General features: G+C 42.4%; 1 protein-coding gene across 8 annotated transcripts in view; it reads right to left on the bottom strand.

Annotated features, from left to right (window-relative positions):
* Positions 1–3410: 3410 nt before the first annotated feature.
* Positions 3411–14364, bottom strand: part of CD44 (CD44 molecule (Indian blood group)) — an 88992-nt gene continuing 78038 nt past the window's right edge. For all 8 annotated transcript variants that reach the window (XM_043481333.1, XM_043481334.1, XM_043481337.1 and 5 more), the window contains 2 exons: positions 12831–12909; positions 3411–4364 (listed from right to left, as the gene is read on the bottom strand). In XM_043481333.1, the coding sequence (XP_043337268.1) occupies positions 4160–4364; positions 12831–12909 (284 nt within the window). In that variant the 3' untranslated portion in view covers positions 3411–4159. The remainder of the gene's footprint in view (positions 4365–12830; positions 12910–14364) is intronic.

The raw sequence follows: 14364 nt of genomic DNA, 5'->3' as shown, positions 1-14364 counted from the left end.
TCTGCTGCACAAATCTCGTTGCTTCGCACTTTCCCCTCTCTGGCTTGGCATCCAGCTATTCCAAATTTGCTCAGTTATCAACGAACCATCACTTTCCAGCTTCAAATTTTTGCTGTTATCGACTCTTCCTCCATCCTCTTTGGCCCCATGGGTTTATGTCTTTTTGCAATATCTCTTCATTGTCTTTTTAGAGCCTTGCATGAGGGAAGGAAGGTGAGCATGTTCTCTCTCCTTTCTTTAACTAGAAGGCCAAGGGTAGTTCTTGGCTTTTAAAGAATTAACACTTTACAGCATCTCATTTAATTTGAAATGTGTGGACCACACACTTTTAATGGAAAATTATACTTTCTCCAAAAGAAGAGTTTTAAGTGTTAGAAATTAATTTAATGTTTCTTTTTAGAAAAAAATGATTGTGAAGCTCTAGGCACCTCATAAATCTTTAGCCTTGTGCATCTAAATTACCCAAACAACCAAATAATCACAGCTCTGCCCCCCTAGGCCTCCTACCCCTTTAAATCAGAGGCTCCTGAGTCCATTTCCCTTTTAACCCACTAACTCTTTTAATAGTAGCCTTTTAATAAGTTCCAATAAGTGCTTCCAGCTGAGTAATATACATAGCATGCTTTCCTCATTATTATTGGTCTGTTAAAAAATATACAAAAATCAGAGTTGAGAGTGTGCTGTGAAAAATCAAAGTATTTAACCGTGGCCATCATGTATACATGAACAATGAGCTATTCTTGGAAAATTCAACACAAGTGGTTTATAAAAAGACATTCCTATGACATAAGGGTGAATGTTATTCTTAAGTACATTTTGCTTTCTAGAGAAATCAGTGATTTCTTTCTCCTACTCCTCTGCTGTGTACTGGTATATTGAGTGAATGGAGGCTATGAATTGATTCTAGTTGTCACGGTGTTGATGTAAAATTTCTTGAGAGGTTCTTCTAGAGAAATCTCTGCCAGAATAGAATCTGAAAAATATGGATATGAAGGTATCTTTTGCCCCATTTTATTTTTCACCTAATGCTAATTTAAAAGAAGCCCTCAGGAGACACAAAAGATTTGTGGTTTTTCAGGAAAAATTACACCTGAAGCCCTCAGCTTTGCAAAACTATCAGCTTTGCTCTCCTAAGCTCTGCAAAATAATAAAATGCTGGCCCCTTTCTTTTACAAATAATACTCAGTTTAAGACCCAGCCCAGGCCACCTGGCAAGCTACTGGTAGGAATGGCATGAAGTTACGTCCTTATTTCAAGTGGCAGGGATAGATCCTTCTACCTGAGCACAGGCAATGTTGCAGGGGTATTGCATCGCAGGGTGAAAGTTTTAGACCTCCCCTTTTCCTTTTGTAAGAACACAGAGCTATATCCAGGTGAAGGGTGACAACAATAATGAAAGGGAAGATCATATGTAATTCCAAAAGAGAATAGAAAACAATCTCCTATTTCAGCCTACTTGATGGAACAATCACTGCAGATGGTGACTGCAGCCATGAAATTAAAAGACGCTTGCTTCTCAAAAGAAAAGCAATGACAAATCAACAGCATATTTTAAGCTGAGATGTTATTTGCCAACAAAGGTCCATCTAGTCAAAGCTATGGTTTTTCTAGTAGTCATGTATGGATGTGAGAACTGAATCAGAAAAAGTCTGAGTGCTGAGGAATTGATGCTTTTGAATTGTGGTGTTGGAGAACTCATGAGAGTCCCTTGGACTGCAAGGAGATCAAACCAGTCCATCCTAAAGGAAATCAATCCTGATTATTCACTGGAAAGGCTGATGCTGAAGCTGAATCACCAACACTTTGGCCATCTGATGCAAAGAGCCGACTCGTTAGAAAAGACCCTGATGCTGAGATAGATTGAGGGCAGGAAGAGAAGGGGACAACAGAGGATGAGATGCTTGGATAGCATCACTGACTCATCAAGCTCCGGGAGAGGGTGAAGAACAGGGAGACCCGGCATGCTTCAGTCCATGGGGTTGCAAAGAGTCGGACACGACTGAGCGACTGAATGAAATTTCAGCCTACTTGATGGGAATGTATAGAAGGGGTGGAAAACCTTCCCTAGCTGTGAGACTTGTATGACTATCCAGGACCCCAAAGAGAATCTGGGGTAGGTTGAGCTGGGCCTGGCTTTCTTGAATCTGACCCTGTCGTGGTTTGTTGCATTTAAGTTGAAGAGCCTGCATAAGCCTGTCTGGGTCTGCAGCAGCCCAGGAGAGCTCTGGCTAGTGGGGGTACTTGGCCAACAGCGGCAGTAACAACAGTGTGGCTTGAAAATGAAAAGAACACCAGACAGCTGCCTATGGAGCTGACTGAGGATGTCCACAGAAGAGAAAGGAAACTTTCAAAGACCAGGATGGGGAGGGGGTTGTGAGGGTGGATGGGGAAGATTGAGTTTCAGAATGAGCAGAAAGCCGGCAACCCTCCTTTAAATACTGATATATTCTTCAGAATCCACTCTTGGTGTAAGCCCAGCCCTGATTCACATGGAACTGTCTTTTTTTTTTTTTTCTCTTCTCTTCTTTCTCCTCCTCCTTCTTCATATTTGGGCTGGGAAACATTGTCAGTTGTAATCAGTTTAGGCAACAAATTACTTTTTATGGGGACCTAAGGAAGGAGGTCCCAGTTTATAGACCCCCTTATTTTTATAGATTCAATTTCTTCTATTACAAGAAGGCTTTGGAAGTTTTAGGACCAACGGAGTCTCCTGAACTTATATATAAAGACTGCTAAAGACTTGCCAAGCGGAGATAAAGCCATTATTCTCTTATTTGGCCATATAACTGCTTATCTGGTGATGAGTCTAAGGTGGGAAGCCCTATACCTTTAGAGGGATTCTCCAGCCACTTAAGGTAACCCTGAGTAGTAACTGCTTTGGATGGAGACCACTGGCTTGAAAAAATATAGACAAATACAGTCATAAAAATCCTCCGACAGGATCCACCTTCCCTACTTATGCCTGTCTGTTGGCTACTGTCTGTGCTCCTTCATGTCTATTGGCTTCTCCTTTTATGACAGAAGGTCGGAAGGCACTTCCGTATTGTTTTTGGACAACACCATCAGGGTCTAGGACATGGAACATCACAAAGGGTCGGTCATGCACATGTAACGTGACTTTTCACCATCTTTCAGGGGAAAGAATAGGCAGCCATCAACACATAAAAGCAGCTGAAGCTCCTCCTCTCACAATTTTGGTTGTAGGACAGGCTAGAATGCCTTTGGAACCTCAGAAATAAAACAATACTGTCTCCCCTGGTCCTCTATGAGATTCGGGTGAGTGAGCCTGAGTGGGGGCTTTGTGGCTCTGAGATGAAGACTTGCAAGGAGGACCTCCTCACCTCTTCCTGATGAGCTGCTGGGACCCAGACTTTGCTGGTTAGGAAACTGAAAGATCACAGCACAAAGGGTTAAGGTGGAAGAAGTACAGGTGTTTATTATGAACCAGTATAAACCCTTTTATGCCTCTGACCAGGTAGGTAACCAAAAAAAAAAAAAAAAAAACAAAAACATTGATCAAAGGACCTCCAAGGTTTTTTCATATTTCAAAAACACAGATAAATAGCTTACTATAGATAAATAGCTTCACTGTTTGGGTATTTCCCAGAAGCATTTGAAAATTTTCCAAGGAGTCTGTAGAAGGGGATGTGTAACCAGTACACCCCCATCCCCAACCCCACTAGAAAGAAATGCCCAGGGATTGGGCTGCTGGAAGGGCAGTATGGACCCATTCAAATTTCCTCCCAGGGGCCAATCCCTCTTAGCCCTGCAGGATGTCCTTAGCAGGTGGCTGTTCCCTGGCAAGTGGGGTGAAGGGGAAGGTTGAGGATCAGGAAGATGGACGTGTGGCTTTTGTTAGAAGCTGCCCATCACACACCTCAGGGAGGTGAGACGCTTCTCGGTGGGGACTAGAACAGTCCAATTCTTGCCGATTACTAACTGGGCCCCTATTTCAGAAAGCAATGCTGTTTTTATCAACTGGATCTGACTTTAAAAAATAAAACACAAAAAACTCCCAAAAAAGGAATAGAAAATTTTATGCTAAAAAAAAGATCCCCAATGAAACAATCAGTAGCACACTGCATCTGTGAAGTGTCCCAGCTCCCTGTAATGGTTGTGTCTCCAATGGTGGTTTATTTCCAAGGTCATGAAGTAGGTGTTACACCCCAATCTTCATATCCACATTCTGCAGGTTCCGTGTCTCGTCTGCCGTCATGAACTGGTCTGGGGTCTCTGACGACCCCTTGTTCACCAAATGCACCATCTCCTGAGACTTGCTAGCTTCTCCATTGAGTCCGCTGGGCTTTCTTTCCTCCATGGTTCCATTCCCGTTGTTGATCACCAGCTTTTTCTTCTGCCCACATCTAAGAATTGAAAAAAAATTGTAAGAGAAATGGGTACAATGATTCTGTCATCACTGTCACAGTTAATGCCACCATCACTATGGTTTATGATAATCTGAGTATATTTCATCCTACTGACTTTTAACAATTGGCACTTTTCAAGGCGAAGTCCTTGAACCAGTAGCCAAAGCATCACTTGTAAACTTGTTAGAAATGCAAATTCTCAGGCCCACCTCAGACATCCTGAATCAGAAAACTTGAGGGGCGGAGACCAAGGTCTGGGATTTATCAAACCCTCACGGGCTACCTGAAGTGAGTCTGAGAATCAGTGGTCACAGCTATGGGAAGTCAGGGCTCATTGTATCCCCCATCACAGCTAAAGAAATCTTGCGCTTGGAAAATTCCATCACTTGTCCCAGGTTATTCAACGAGTACTAAGAGAATTGGGATTCAAACCCCGGTGTGTCTGACTCCCAAGTTCTAACTCTCCTTCCAGCATATCATGTAAGGGAAATGTTTGCCTCTGTTAAACTCTGGCTGTTTCTGCAGGCTTAGATAAACCATCAACGGGATGACTGTAAATCATTCTGATTTGTGTATTCAAGAAAGTCCCATTACTTCCTCTCCCAGTCATCACTATGTTGGCGTTGTCAGGGTTATTATTGCAAATACCAAGAAGAATGAGGCAGCGCTTTTCTAGAAGTATAGTGTTAAGGTTAGTTACTCAATCGTGTCCAACTCTGTACGACTCCATGAACTCTAACCCGACAGGCTCCTCTGTCCATGGGATTCTCCAGGCAAGAATGCTGGAGTGGGTTGCCATTCCCTTCTCCAGGGGATCTTCCCAACCCAGGGATCAAACTCAGCACTGCAGTCAGATTCTTTACTATCTGAGCCACCAGGGAAGATATAAGGCCACACTGATTTTTCCCTTATCCTTGGTTAATTGCCATGTAACCTTAGATATGGGAAGTTTAACTACATAAGGCAAGTCGTTCACTATTTAAGATTTCTCAATAACATTACTCAAATGCAGGTCCTCTATAGAAGAACATGACCTTGATCCTGTTGCTGGATCAGGACATTGCCTTACCCCCACCCCAGCCTGAAGCAACGCTTCCTCTTTCCTGTAACATGATCACTGCCACACATCAAGAAGTCAGATGCTGCTTAAACAGAAGCAAAAGTGCAAACCAAGAAGTCAGATGTTGCTTAAACAAAAGCAAAGGTGCAAATCCTCACAACTACAAGTGGAGTGGGAGTGAGGGGAAATGTGCATTTATTGGACACTTCGTGAATGTCAGGCACTTTACATGTAATTTCATGTAATCTTTACAATAATCTCACAAAGCAGTTGTTATTCCCATTATACAGCAATGGAAACAGGCTCAGGGAGGTTTAGTAACTAGCTTGAGGTCACACAGCCAGTAAGAGGGACAGAGTCAATATTCAAATGTAGGCTTTTATGACCAAAGTCCAGGGTCTGCTGCCCTTGCTTTATTCATGCTGCTAACCATCTGGAGATCTGGAACAAGTACGAAGTTGGAAGTGTTCACTTTGCCGCTGGATATTTGCAGTTGTAGAGACAAAGCTTCTATTATTCATGATCATGGGCCATTCCCTCTGGAACTGCCAAGGCCATAAACTTTAATCAGTTGTTTGGGGAAGTAGAAATTATACCTCCTGAATAGGAGGTTGATCCTGTATCCTCTGACATGACTCTTGATGAGGGTAGGAGGAAGGACACTTGACCTCTGCTGGTCCGTAGGGCTGGGCATATGGACGCAATCCAGAGACAAGAGCAGGTGCTTGGAAGGCCTGGCTTGAGGGCCTTACCACTGTGTGACCTCGGGCAACTCACTTAACTTCTCTGAGCCTCAGCTTTCTTATCTGTAACACCAGGCTGTTAAGAGTACCAGTGTCACAGGACTGTGGAAATCCCTTGAAACAGAGGTTGGCACTGGATACATGAGTTTACCGTCATTTTATCTGTTGCTCTTCTGAACAATGTAGATTAAGGAAATCGAGGCTAAGTGCTTGGATAAGCACTTAGAACAGTATCTGAAACACAGTGAACGTTCAAGAAGCACTTGCTGTACTTGTTAGTATAACCAGAGCCATGAACAATGTTTGGTCTGTTTCTTCTGGCTACCTCCACTCCCCTTGTTATATTTACGATGAAGATGTTGTAAAAGGCCAAAGGTGGGTGCTGCTTGTGTTTTTTTCAAATTACCAAGGGTTATCTCACTTGTCTTTGCTTTTGCAGTTTTTTGTTTAAATGTAATTTTGCTGTAGTACAGTTGATTTACAACATTTTGTTCATTTCTGCTGTATAGCAAAGTGATTCAGTTTTACATGTTCATACATACTAAGTCACTTCAGTCCTGTCTGACTCTTCAACCCCATGGACTGTAGCTCCTCGGTCTATGGGATTTTCCAGGCAAGAATACTGGAGTGGGTTGCCACGCCCTCCTCCAGGAGATCGTCCCAACCCAGAGAATGAACTTGCATCTCTTACGTCTACCTGCATTGGCAGGTGGATTCTTTACCACTAGCCCCACCTGGAAAACCCTCAGTTATACTCATACACCACCCTTACAGCAGAAAGTGAAGAAGAACTAAAGAGCCGCTTGATGAAAGTGAAAAAGGAGAGTGAAAAAGTTGGCTTAAAGCTTAACATTCAGAAAACAAAGATCATGGCATCCGATCTATCACTTCATGGTAAATAGATGCAGAACAGTGGCAGACTTTATTTTTTTGGGCTCCAAAATTACTGCAGATGGTGACTGCAGCCATGAAATTAAAAGATGCTTACTCCTTGGAAGAAAAGTTATGACCAACCTTGCGAAGTTGCTCAGTCAGTCGTGCCCAACTTTTTGTGACCCCGAGGACTGTAGGCTATCATGCTCCTCCATCCATGGGGTTTTCCAGGCAAGAGTACTGGAGTGGGTTGCCATTTCCTTCTCCAGAGGATCTTCCCAACCCAGGGAAGATGACCAACCTAGACAGCACATTAAAAAGCAGAGACATTACTTTGCCAGCAAAGGTCCATCTAGTTAAGGCTATGGTTTTTCCAGTAGTTACGTATGGATGTGAGCGTTGGACTGTAATCAAAGCTGAGGGCCGAAGAATTGATGCTTTTGAACTGTGGTGTTGGAGAAGACTCTTGAGAGTCCCTTGGGCTGCAAGGAGATCCAACCAGTCCATCCTAAAGGAGATCAGTCCTGGGTGTTCATTGGAAGGACTGATGCTGAAGCTGAAACTCCAATACTTTGGCCACCTGATGCAAAGAACTGACTCATTTGAAAAGACCCTGATGCTGGGAAAGATTGAAGGCGGGAGAAGGAGATGACAGAGGTTGAGATGGTTGGATGGCATCACCAACTCAATGGACATGAGTTTGAATAAACCCTGGGAGTTGGTCATGAACAGGGAGGCCTGGGGTGCTACAGTCCGTGGCGTTGCAGCGTCGGACACGACTGAATGACTGAACTGAACTGAACAGATATACACACATACATATATTCCTTTTCATGTTCTTTTCCATTATGGTTTATCACAGGATATTAAATATAGTTGCCTATGCTATAGAGTAGGATCTTGTTGTTTATCCATTTTATATATAATACGGGGTTGGCAAAAAAGTTTGTTTTTTTCCCGTAACATCTTACAGAAAAACCTGAATGACCTTTTTGGTCAACCCAATAGTTTGCATCAGATGGTCTTTGGAGAAAAGGTATCTTATTAAAGTAATTTCCATTCATCCACCAGACGGGTAGATGAAACAGTGCAGGAAAGTGATTTATAATCATAAAATAAATGTTTGTGCAAGGGGGCGAGGTGGGGATTAACATTATTACCCTAAATGAAGCTGATTTTGAAAGTGGGTAACATTAGACCTGCAGGGCGGAGGAATGTTGTGCTTGGGTTTGGTCCTGCCCCCGTTTCCCTCTGGATTTATGTGTCTCTGTTTTCTGTCTGAGTTTTTTCAGGAGGGCAGGTTGATGCTCATAAATAACTCAGCCCAATATTTGGTGCTCCGGGCAATTCATAAGTACTTTTAAAAACCAAGCTCTAATTTTTTTATTTCTTATTAGTTACAGGAATTTAAAAAGAAACATTAGAGCTGAAGGGACTTCAGAGGTGATCCAGCCTATCTCTTTTCTGAGTCCAAGAAGTCAAGCATATCACCCAAAGCTACCCCGCTAGTTATAACAGGAACTACCATAGTATTTACAACTTAGACTTTCTGACTCTAAAGGTCAGAGATCTTTACTGAACCACATCTTGCCTGTATCTCCTTTCCCCTTCAACCTCAGGCATCAGCTGAGGACGCAAGTAACCTCACGATGAGGAAGCTGCCAGGCTGAAGCCTGGCCAGGAGTGGGTGGGCAGGCTGTGTGGGGTTTAGAAGCCAGGGAACATATTCTTTAGGGCTTGGAGGAGTTTATCTTAAAAGTTAAGCAGTAAGGTAACTTAACAGCTGGCCTTGGGACTTCCCTGGTAGTCCACTGGTTAGGACTCTGAGCTTCCAAAGCAGGGGTTGCAGGTTCAATCCTTGGTTGGGGAACTAAGATCCTATATGTTGTTGTTTAGTCGCTCAGTTGTGTCCAACTCTTTGCGACCCTGTGGACTGTAGCCCCCCAGGCTCCTCTGTTCATGGGATTTCCCAAGCAATAATACTGGAGTCAGTTGCCATTTCCAACTCCAGGGGATCTTCCCAACCCAGGAATCAAGCCTGTGTTTTCAGCTTGGCAGGCAGATTCTTTACCACTGAGCCAACTGGGAAGCAAGATCCCACATGCCGTGGCCAAAAAATAAAAATAAATAAATAATTTTATATGTAAACATCTGTATTAAGTTCATACTGGTGTTGTCAGTTCTAATCCATTACCACAGGGATCATTCTGGCCTCCTCCCCTTCCTTAAAAACAACATCAATAGCAAAAAAAAAAAAAAAAGACCAGAAAACAAGACTGGTCTTATGTCTCATCTATCTGAGAGTCCTGAAAGACATTTAGAGATCTATTTTGCAGTATGTTGGAGCTTTGCCATTCCATCCAGTAGACACCAGCCATAGGATATAAACTAATTAAAATGAAATAAAATCAAAAATATACTTCTTAAGTTGAACTAGCCACATTATGAGTGCTCAGCAGCCACAACTGGTTAATGGTTGCATATGACCACAAACGTGGAACACTTCTGTCAGCACAGAAAGTTCTCCCGGACAGCTCTGTTGAAGAGGGCAGGAGTTTGGGTGAGCTGAGATTAGAGTGAACTAGGCTGCAGCTTAAAAGAAGGAAGACATTTCTAAGTCATGGAGATTAACGGAGGGGACACCCCAGGCAGAGGGTGCATGATTGCCCTCTGGGGTGGAGAGGCAGGATGATTATTCCCATGACAGTGCAAGCGGGCAAAGGCCTCTTCTGCACAATCGATGCAGAAACATTCCTTAATCATTGCTCTTCTGTGCAGGTTTCTCTCTCCTCTTCACACAAACCCGATAAATTCTTTAAGAGAAAGGCATCTAACTTCTTCTCTTCAGTCTCATCCAATATCTACCAATCCAACTGACTCCTAAAAGAGCTGTTGACTCTTGCAGAGAGTGAATAAAGTTCTGATTTCCACTGGAAAGGTGCAATTCAAGGACTCTGGTTATAAAGAGAACAGCAGGAAAGGTAATGATGTGGGCTATGACAGGGATGGGGAAGGCGAGAGAAATTACAGGACCCCTAAATCGGCATCTTTAAGACGATGGAACTCACAGATCACTTCATGGAAGCCCATGTTTAATTCTCCAACGTCAACTTCAGTAGTTAATGATTTTCCACTTCTATCTTTTAATTGTAATTCACGTAACAAGGCCTGGCCCAGAGTATGTTGGCAATAAACAATAGCTGACTCAAAGTGAACAGGCCAATACTGCCACAAAACCTCAAGATTCTTGCAGAGAAGGCATGGTACCCTTTTTGTTTTCATCTCTTCCTCCTCTGTAGTGCTGACAGTCACAGCTGCCCCTCAAAAGACATTTGCTGAATAAGTGAATACCTGGAATAGGCCTCTTCAAACAAACTTTCTTTGATGAAAATAGGATTCTGTATCCCTCTAGAATGCCACGCTCCAAGTAGAAAGGCCTCTGCCTTTTGAGAGGATTAGAAATGGGCTGGTGGCTTTAGAATCATAGTGTACATCCCAGGGCCTCTGCAGCCGTTAATCAGTCTTTAGCTCTGTGGCAAATCTGTTTTCGATTATCAAATCAGGACATGGTTATTCAGAGCATCCGAGCAGCTACTTTCCCGGTGAGACGCTCACTCTACGGGATCCTGTGTGTCCCTGTTTGCCAGTTGCCAGGGTGACCAGCGGTATTGGGAGGAAGGGGTGGGGAAACAAGGGGGCCTGCTTATGCTGCTGACATGATGGGAAGTGAAACTACTCGGGGGACAGCTGAGATGCTTCTCCGAGTTCTCCCCCACGTTGAGAGCATCTGAGGCCAATGTTTCTATGGTGACATGCACAGAGCTTATGGGCTGTATATGTGAGCAGAAGTGGTACATTTTAGGGCCTGGAATAAAAGGACTGATTTCCAACAATAGGAAATTCATATTTAATTGAGCAAAAGTCATCTACGAAAAAAACACAGAGGCCGAAGGAAAGTATAAAGGCTCTTTGTAAGGGCTCCCTAAGTCATATTACTTAAATTCAACTAAAAAAAATGTCTTTCCATTTAGTCATGGGAGATTTTTAGGAGGTCTTTCAGATTTCTTTTCCTGGTTTTTGTTCCTTATGAAATTGGCTAAATTTTTTTGTTTGTTTTACAGATAGCAGCATGTCTATTTGACTTTAAAAGCACTTTTATTAACTTGTATGAATGTAAAATGACGTTATTTGATTTCCTCCAAAAAGGAAAGATACTGCATGAGCCATACATGGCAATGGAATTAGCTGTTCCTTGGCTTTCCAAAAGACAACAAGAAAGATTCTAGAATTTTTCCCAGGTCTTTTCCCAAATGTAGGGGCATTTTCTGACCTGTTTGATGATCTAATGATACAATAAGTGTGGCCCCACTTGGAAATAAGATTATTTTGATTTATAAGAAGAAACCTCAAGGGACATTTTCAAAAAGTTTGATGTTCCTCTGCATTTTCTTGGAAAAAAATTGTGCATCTTTAGAGTATCTTAAAATTTAGAGCTATATTTCTGGAGTACTCCTGTGAAAGTTCATTTCCTCTGATGCTAGAATTACTGTTTTCCTCTGCTTCATATTAAAGGTAGCATTATTTCTAGAGGCTGGTCACAGCTGAATCAGGTATATGCAGATATATCATTACAAAACAATAGGCCTTGGTTGAGGGAGGGAGAGAAAAGATGTCTGACGATATGTAAACAGCCCACATGCCAGTTCTAGAGAGGTGACTGTCTTTTTTCAGACTTTCCATGGAAAATTCTTCATTGTCTCCTATACCTCGGTCTCAGGGAACTCTTCCTAGGCCATAACCTGAATCCTTTTGATGACAGCTTTCAGAAAGCAGAAAATAGTGTCATTACAAAAAAATAAAATAAAATCACAAACCCAATGCCTGCTTTAGGTAAGGGTTCTAGGTTTCTAAGGACCTCAGACAGGCTAAAGGGCCAGTCCTTGAATCTCTATACAGTATTATTGTGCACTGAGAAGACATTTGATAAATATTTATTCAATGAATCAAAGTGAAAGTGTTAGTCGCTGAGTCCTGTCTGACTCTTTGTGACCAGATGGATTGTAACCCACCAGACTCCTCTATCCACGGGATTTTCCCAGCAAGAATACTGGAATGAGTTGCCATGCCCTCCTCCAGGGGATCTTCCTGACCCAGGGATTGAACCCGGGTCTCTGGCATTACAGGCAGACTCTTCACCATCTCAGCCACCAGGGAAGCCCAATGAATCAATGAATGAGTATACTATTTCATGTCTTCCTGGTGAGATATTGCACAACTTTCATCACATACCCGAAAACTAAGACCCACAAAAGACCCATTTAAAAGCAGATGTCCAAAGAATCACAGTCTCCCTTCTCTAAAGAATATCCAGGGCAGAGCTTCTTAAACTGTACTATACACATGAGTCCCTGGGGTCTTATCAAAACACAGACTCTGATACGGGGGGTGGGGTAGGGCTTGAGATGTAGCATTTCTGACAAGCTTTCAGGGTGCAGAGGCTCCTGGTTGCAGGGGCTACACTCTGAGTAGCAAGGACATATTGCCTATGGCTTTTTTTTTTAATTGAAGTATAGTTGACTCACAATATTCTATTAGTCTCACATATACAACATAGTAATTCAACATTTCCACAGATTACACTCCATATAAAGTTAATACAAAATATTGGCTATATTCCTTGTGTTGTGCAACATATCCTTGTAGCTTGTATTTTATACTTAGTAGTTTTATAGCCTAAGTTTAAATGATGCCCTTTCAAAGTTAAGGCCCTGAGGAGCTTCGCCTTACCTTCTCCTACTGTTGACAGCGATGCAAACTGCGAGAATCAAAGCCAAGGCCAGGAGAGATGCCAAGATGATCAGCCATTCTGGTGGGAAGCCAAAGACACGCATGAGCTTGGGGAATGCACTTTATAAATTGACCTGGTCCAAACAAGAGCTACAGTCAGCTCTACACATGAGGCCAACCAAAGGTCTAGCCAATAGCCAGCTAATAGTGGAAGAACCATTTTGCTATAGGTCTTTGTCTAACACGCCTGTTTATCATACCTTATGACCAGTCAAGATTTCCAAGTTCCCCCAGGAGAAACACATTTCCAAAAAGCATAGAATGAACCGTAAAACCTGTAGATGCCTTTGGTGTGATATCATTAAATAAATAAAAAGAATGTTCCTTACGAGTATCATTCCTTTTCTATACGAGAGCATTTGCATTACATTTTATTAAGGAACAAAAATGGAGATCATACACTAGTGGCTGGCAGAAATGACATCCCTGTGGAGAGGTCAGGAGGGTCATTTGGCAAAATTTGTCAAAATCCTTCAAACTGTGCAGCCTCTGATCCATTTGTTATACTGCTAGGAATATAGGGCCTCAGACTTGGCTATAAAGATATTTCTTACTGTGCTATTTATAATAGTAGAAGTTGGAAACCATCTACTATCCAACAATAAGGGATTGGTTAAATGAATTAGGGTCCATCATTGTATTGTGTACTAAGATACAGGGCAAGAGTATGTAATGACATCGGAAAGCTGTGACCAGCCAGTCGGGAATGAGTTTACTAAACAATGTGTCAAATTACATGTTTGTATAGAAATCAGACAGAAAAATAACAGAAAGGATACACATGAAAATGGTTATCATGGTATTCTGGATGGTGAGGTAGATAACAAAGGAATTATATTTTTATCCTTTTGTTCAGCAGTATTCTTTAAAATGCCTCCAATAATTAGTGTATCACTTGTAAACCAATAAAATGTTACACACATGTTTTTAAAACCAAGCTGTAGCATTAAAATATAACTTGACAATCAATAAATTCAATAGCAAAGTAGATTGTATATCAATGCAATGAACTGAGGCTGAAGGAACCAGAAAGATGGGAAGTCATTCACTGGCTATTCTTCTTTGAGAATCTTCATTTTCCTCTGATATCCTGCTCGGTATTGCCTCAGCCTGACCCTTCCCTGGTTAGATGAGTTTGGGGAGGGAGGTTGAGTCAGAAGATGTGGAGGCTGACAGGAAGGTATCATTTCTGTTCTTTCCCCATGGGTCTAGCCCTAAGATGCTCCACACTCACTCTCACTAGAGCTGGGAAAAATCCTGCTGCCTGATTATAGCAACTGCATCCCACCCACCCCCTTAGTCCACTCCCCCGACTCCACATGCTCTGCTCAGGTAAGCCGAGGCAAGGGGACACAGGCCACACCACGCTCTTCCCTAGGGAAACCTTCCTTCACTGTAATCCCACTTTACAAATGTCCAGTTTGGAGCCTAAGTCAAAGAAAGAATTTGCCTCAAATGCCTTAAATCTTGATGC

This window comes from Cervus canadensis, chromosome 11, assembly GCF_019320065.1.
Source record: "Cervus canadensis isolate Bull #8, Minnesota chromosome 11, ASM1932006v1, whole genome shotgun sequence".
NCBI lineage: Eukaryota > Metazoa > Chordata > Mammalia > Artiodactyla > Cervidae > Cervus > Cervus canadensis.
This window is presented reverse-complemented; position numbering and strand designations above follow the sequence as displayed.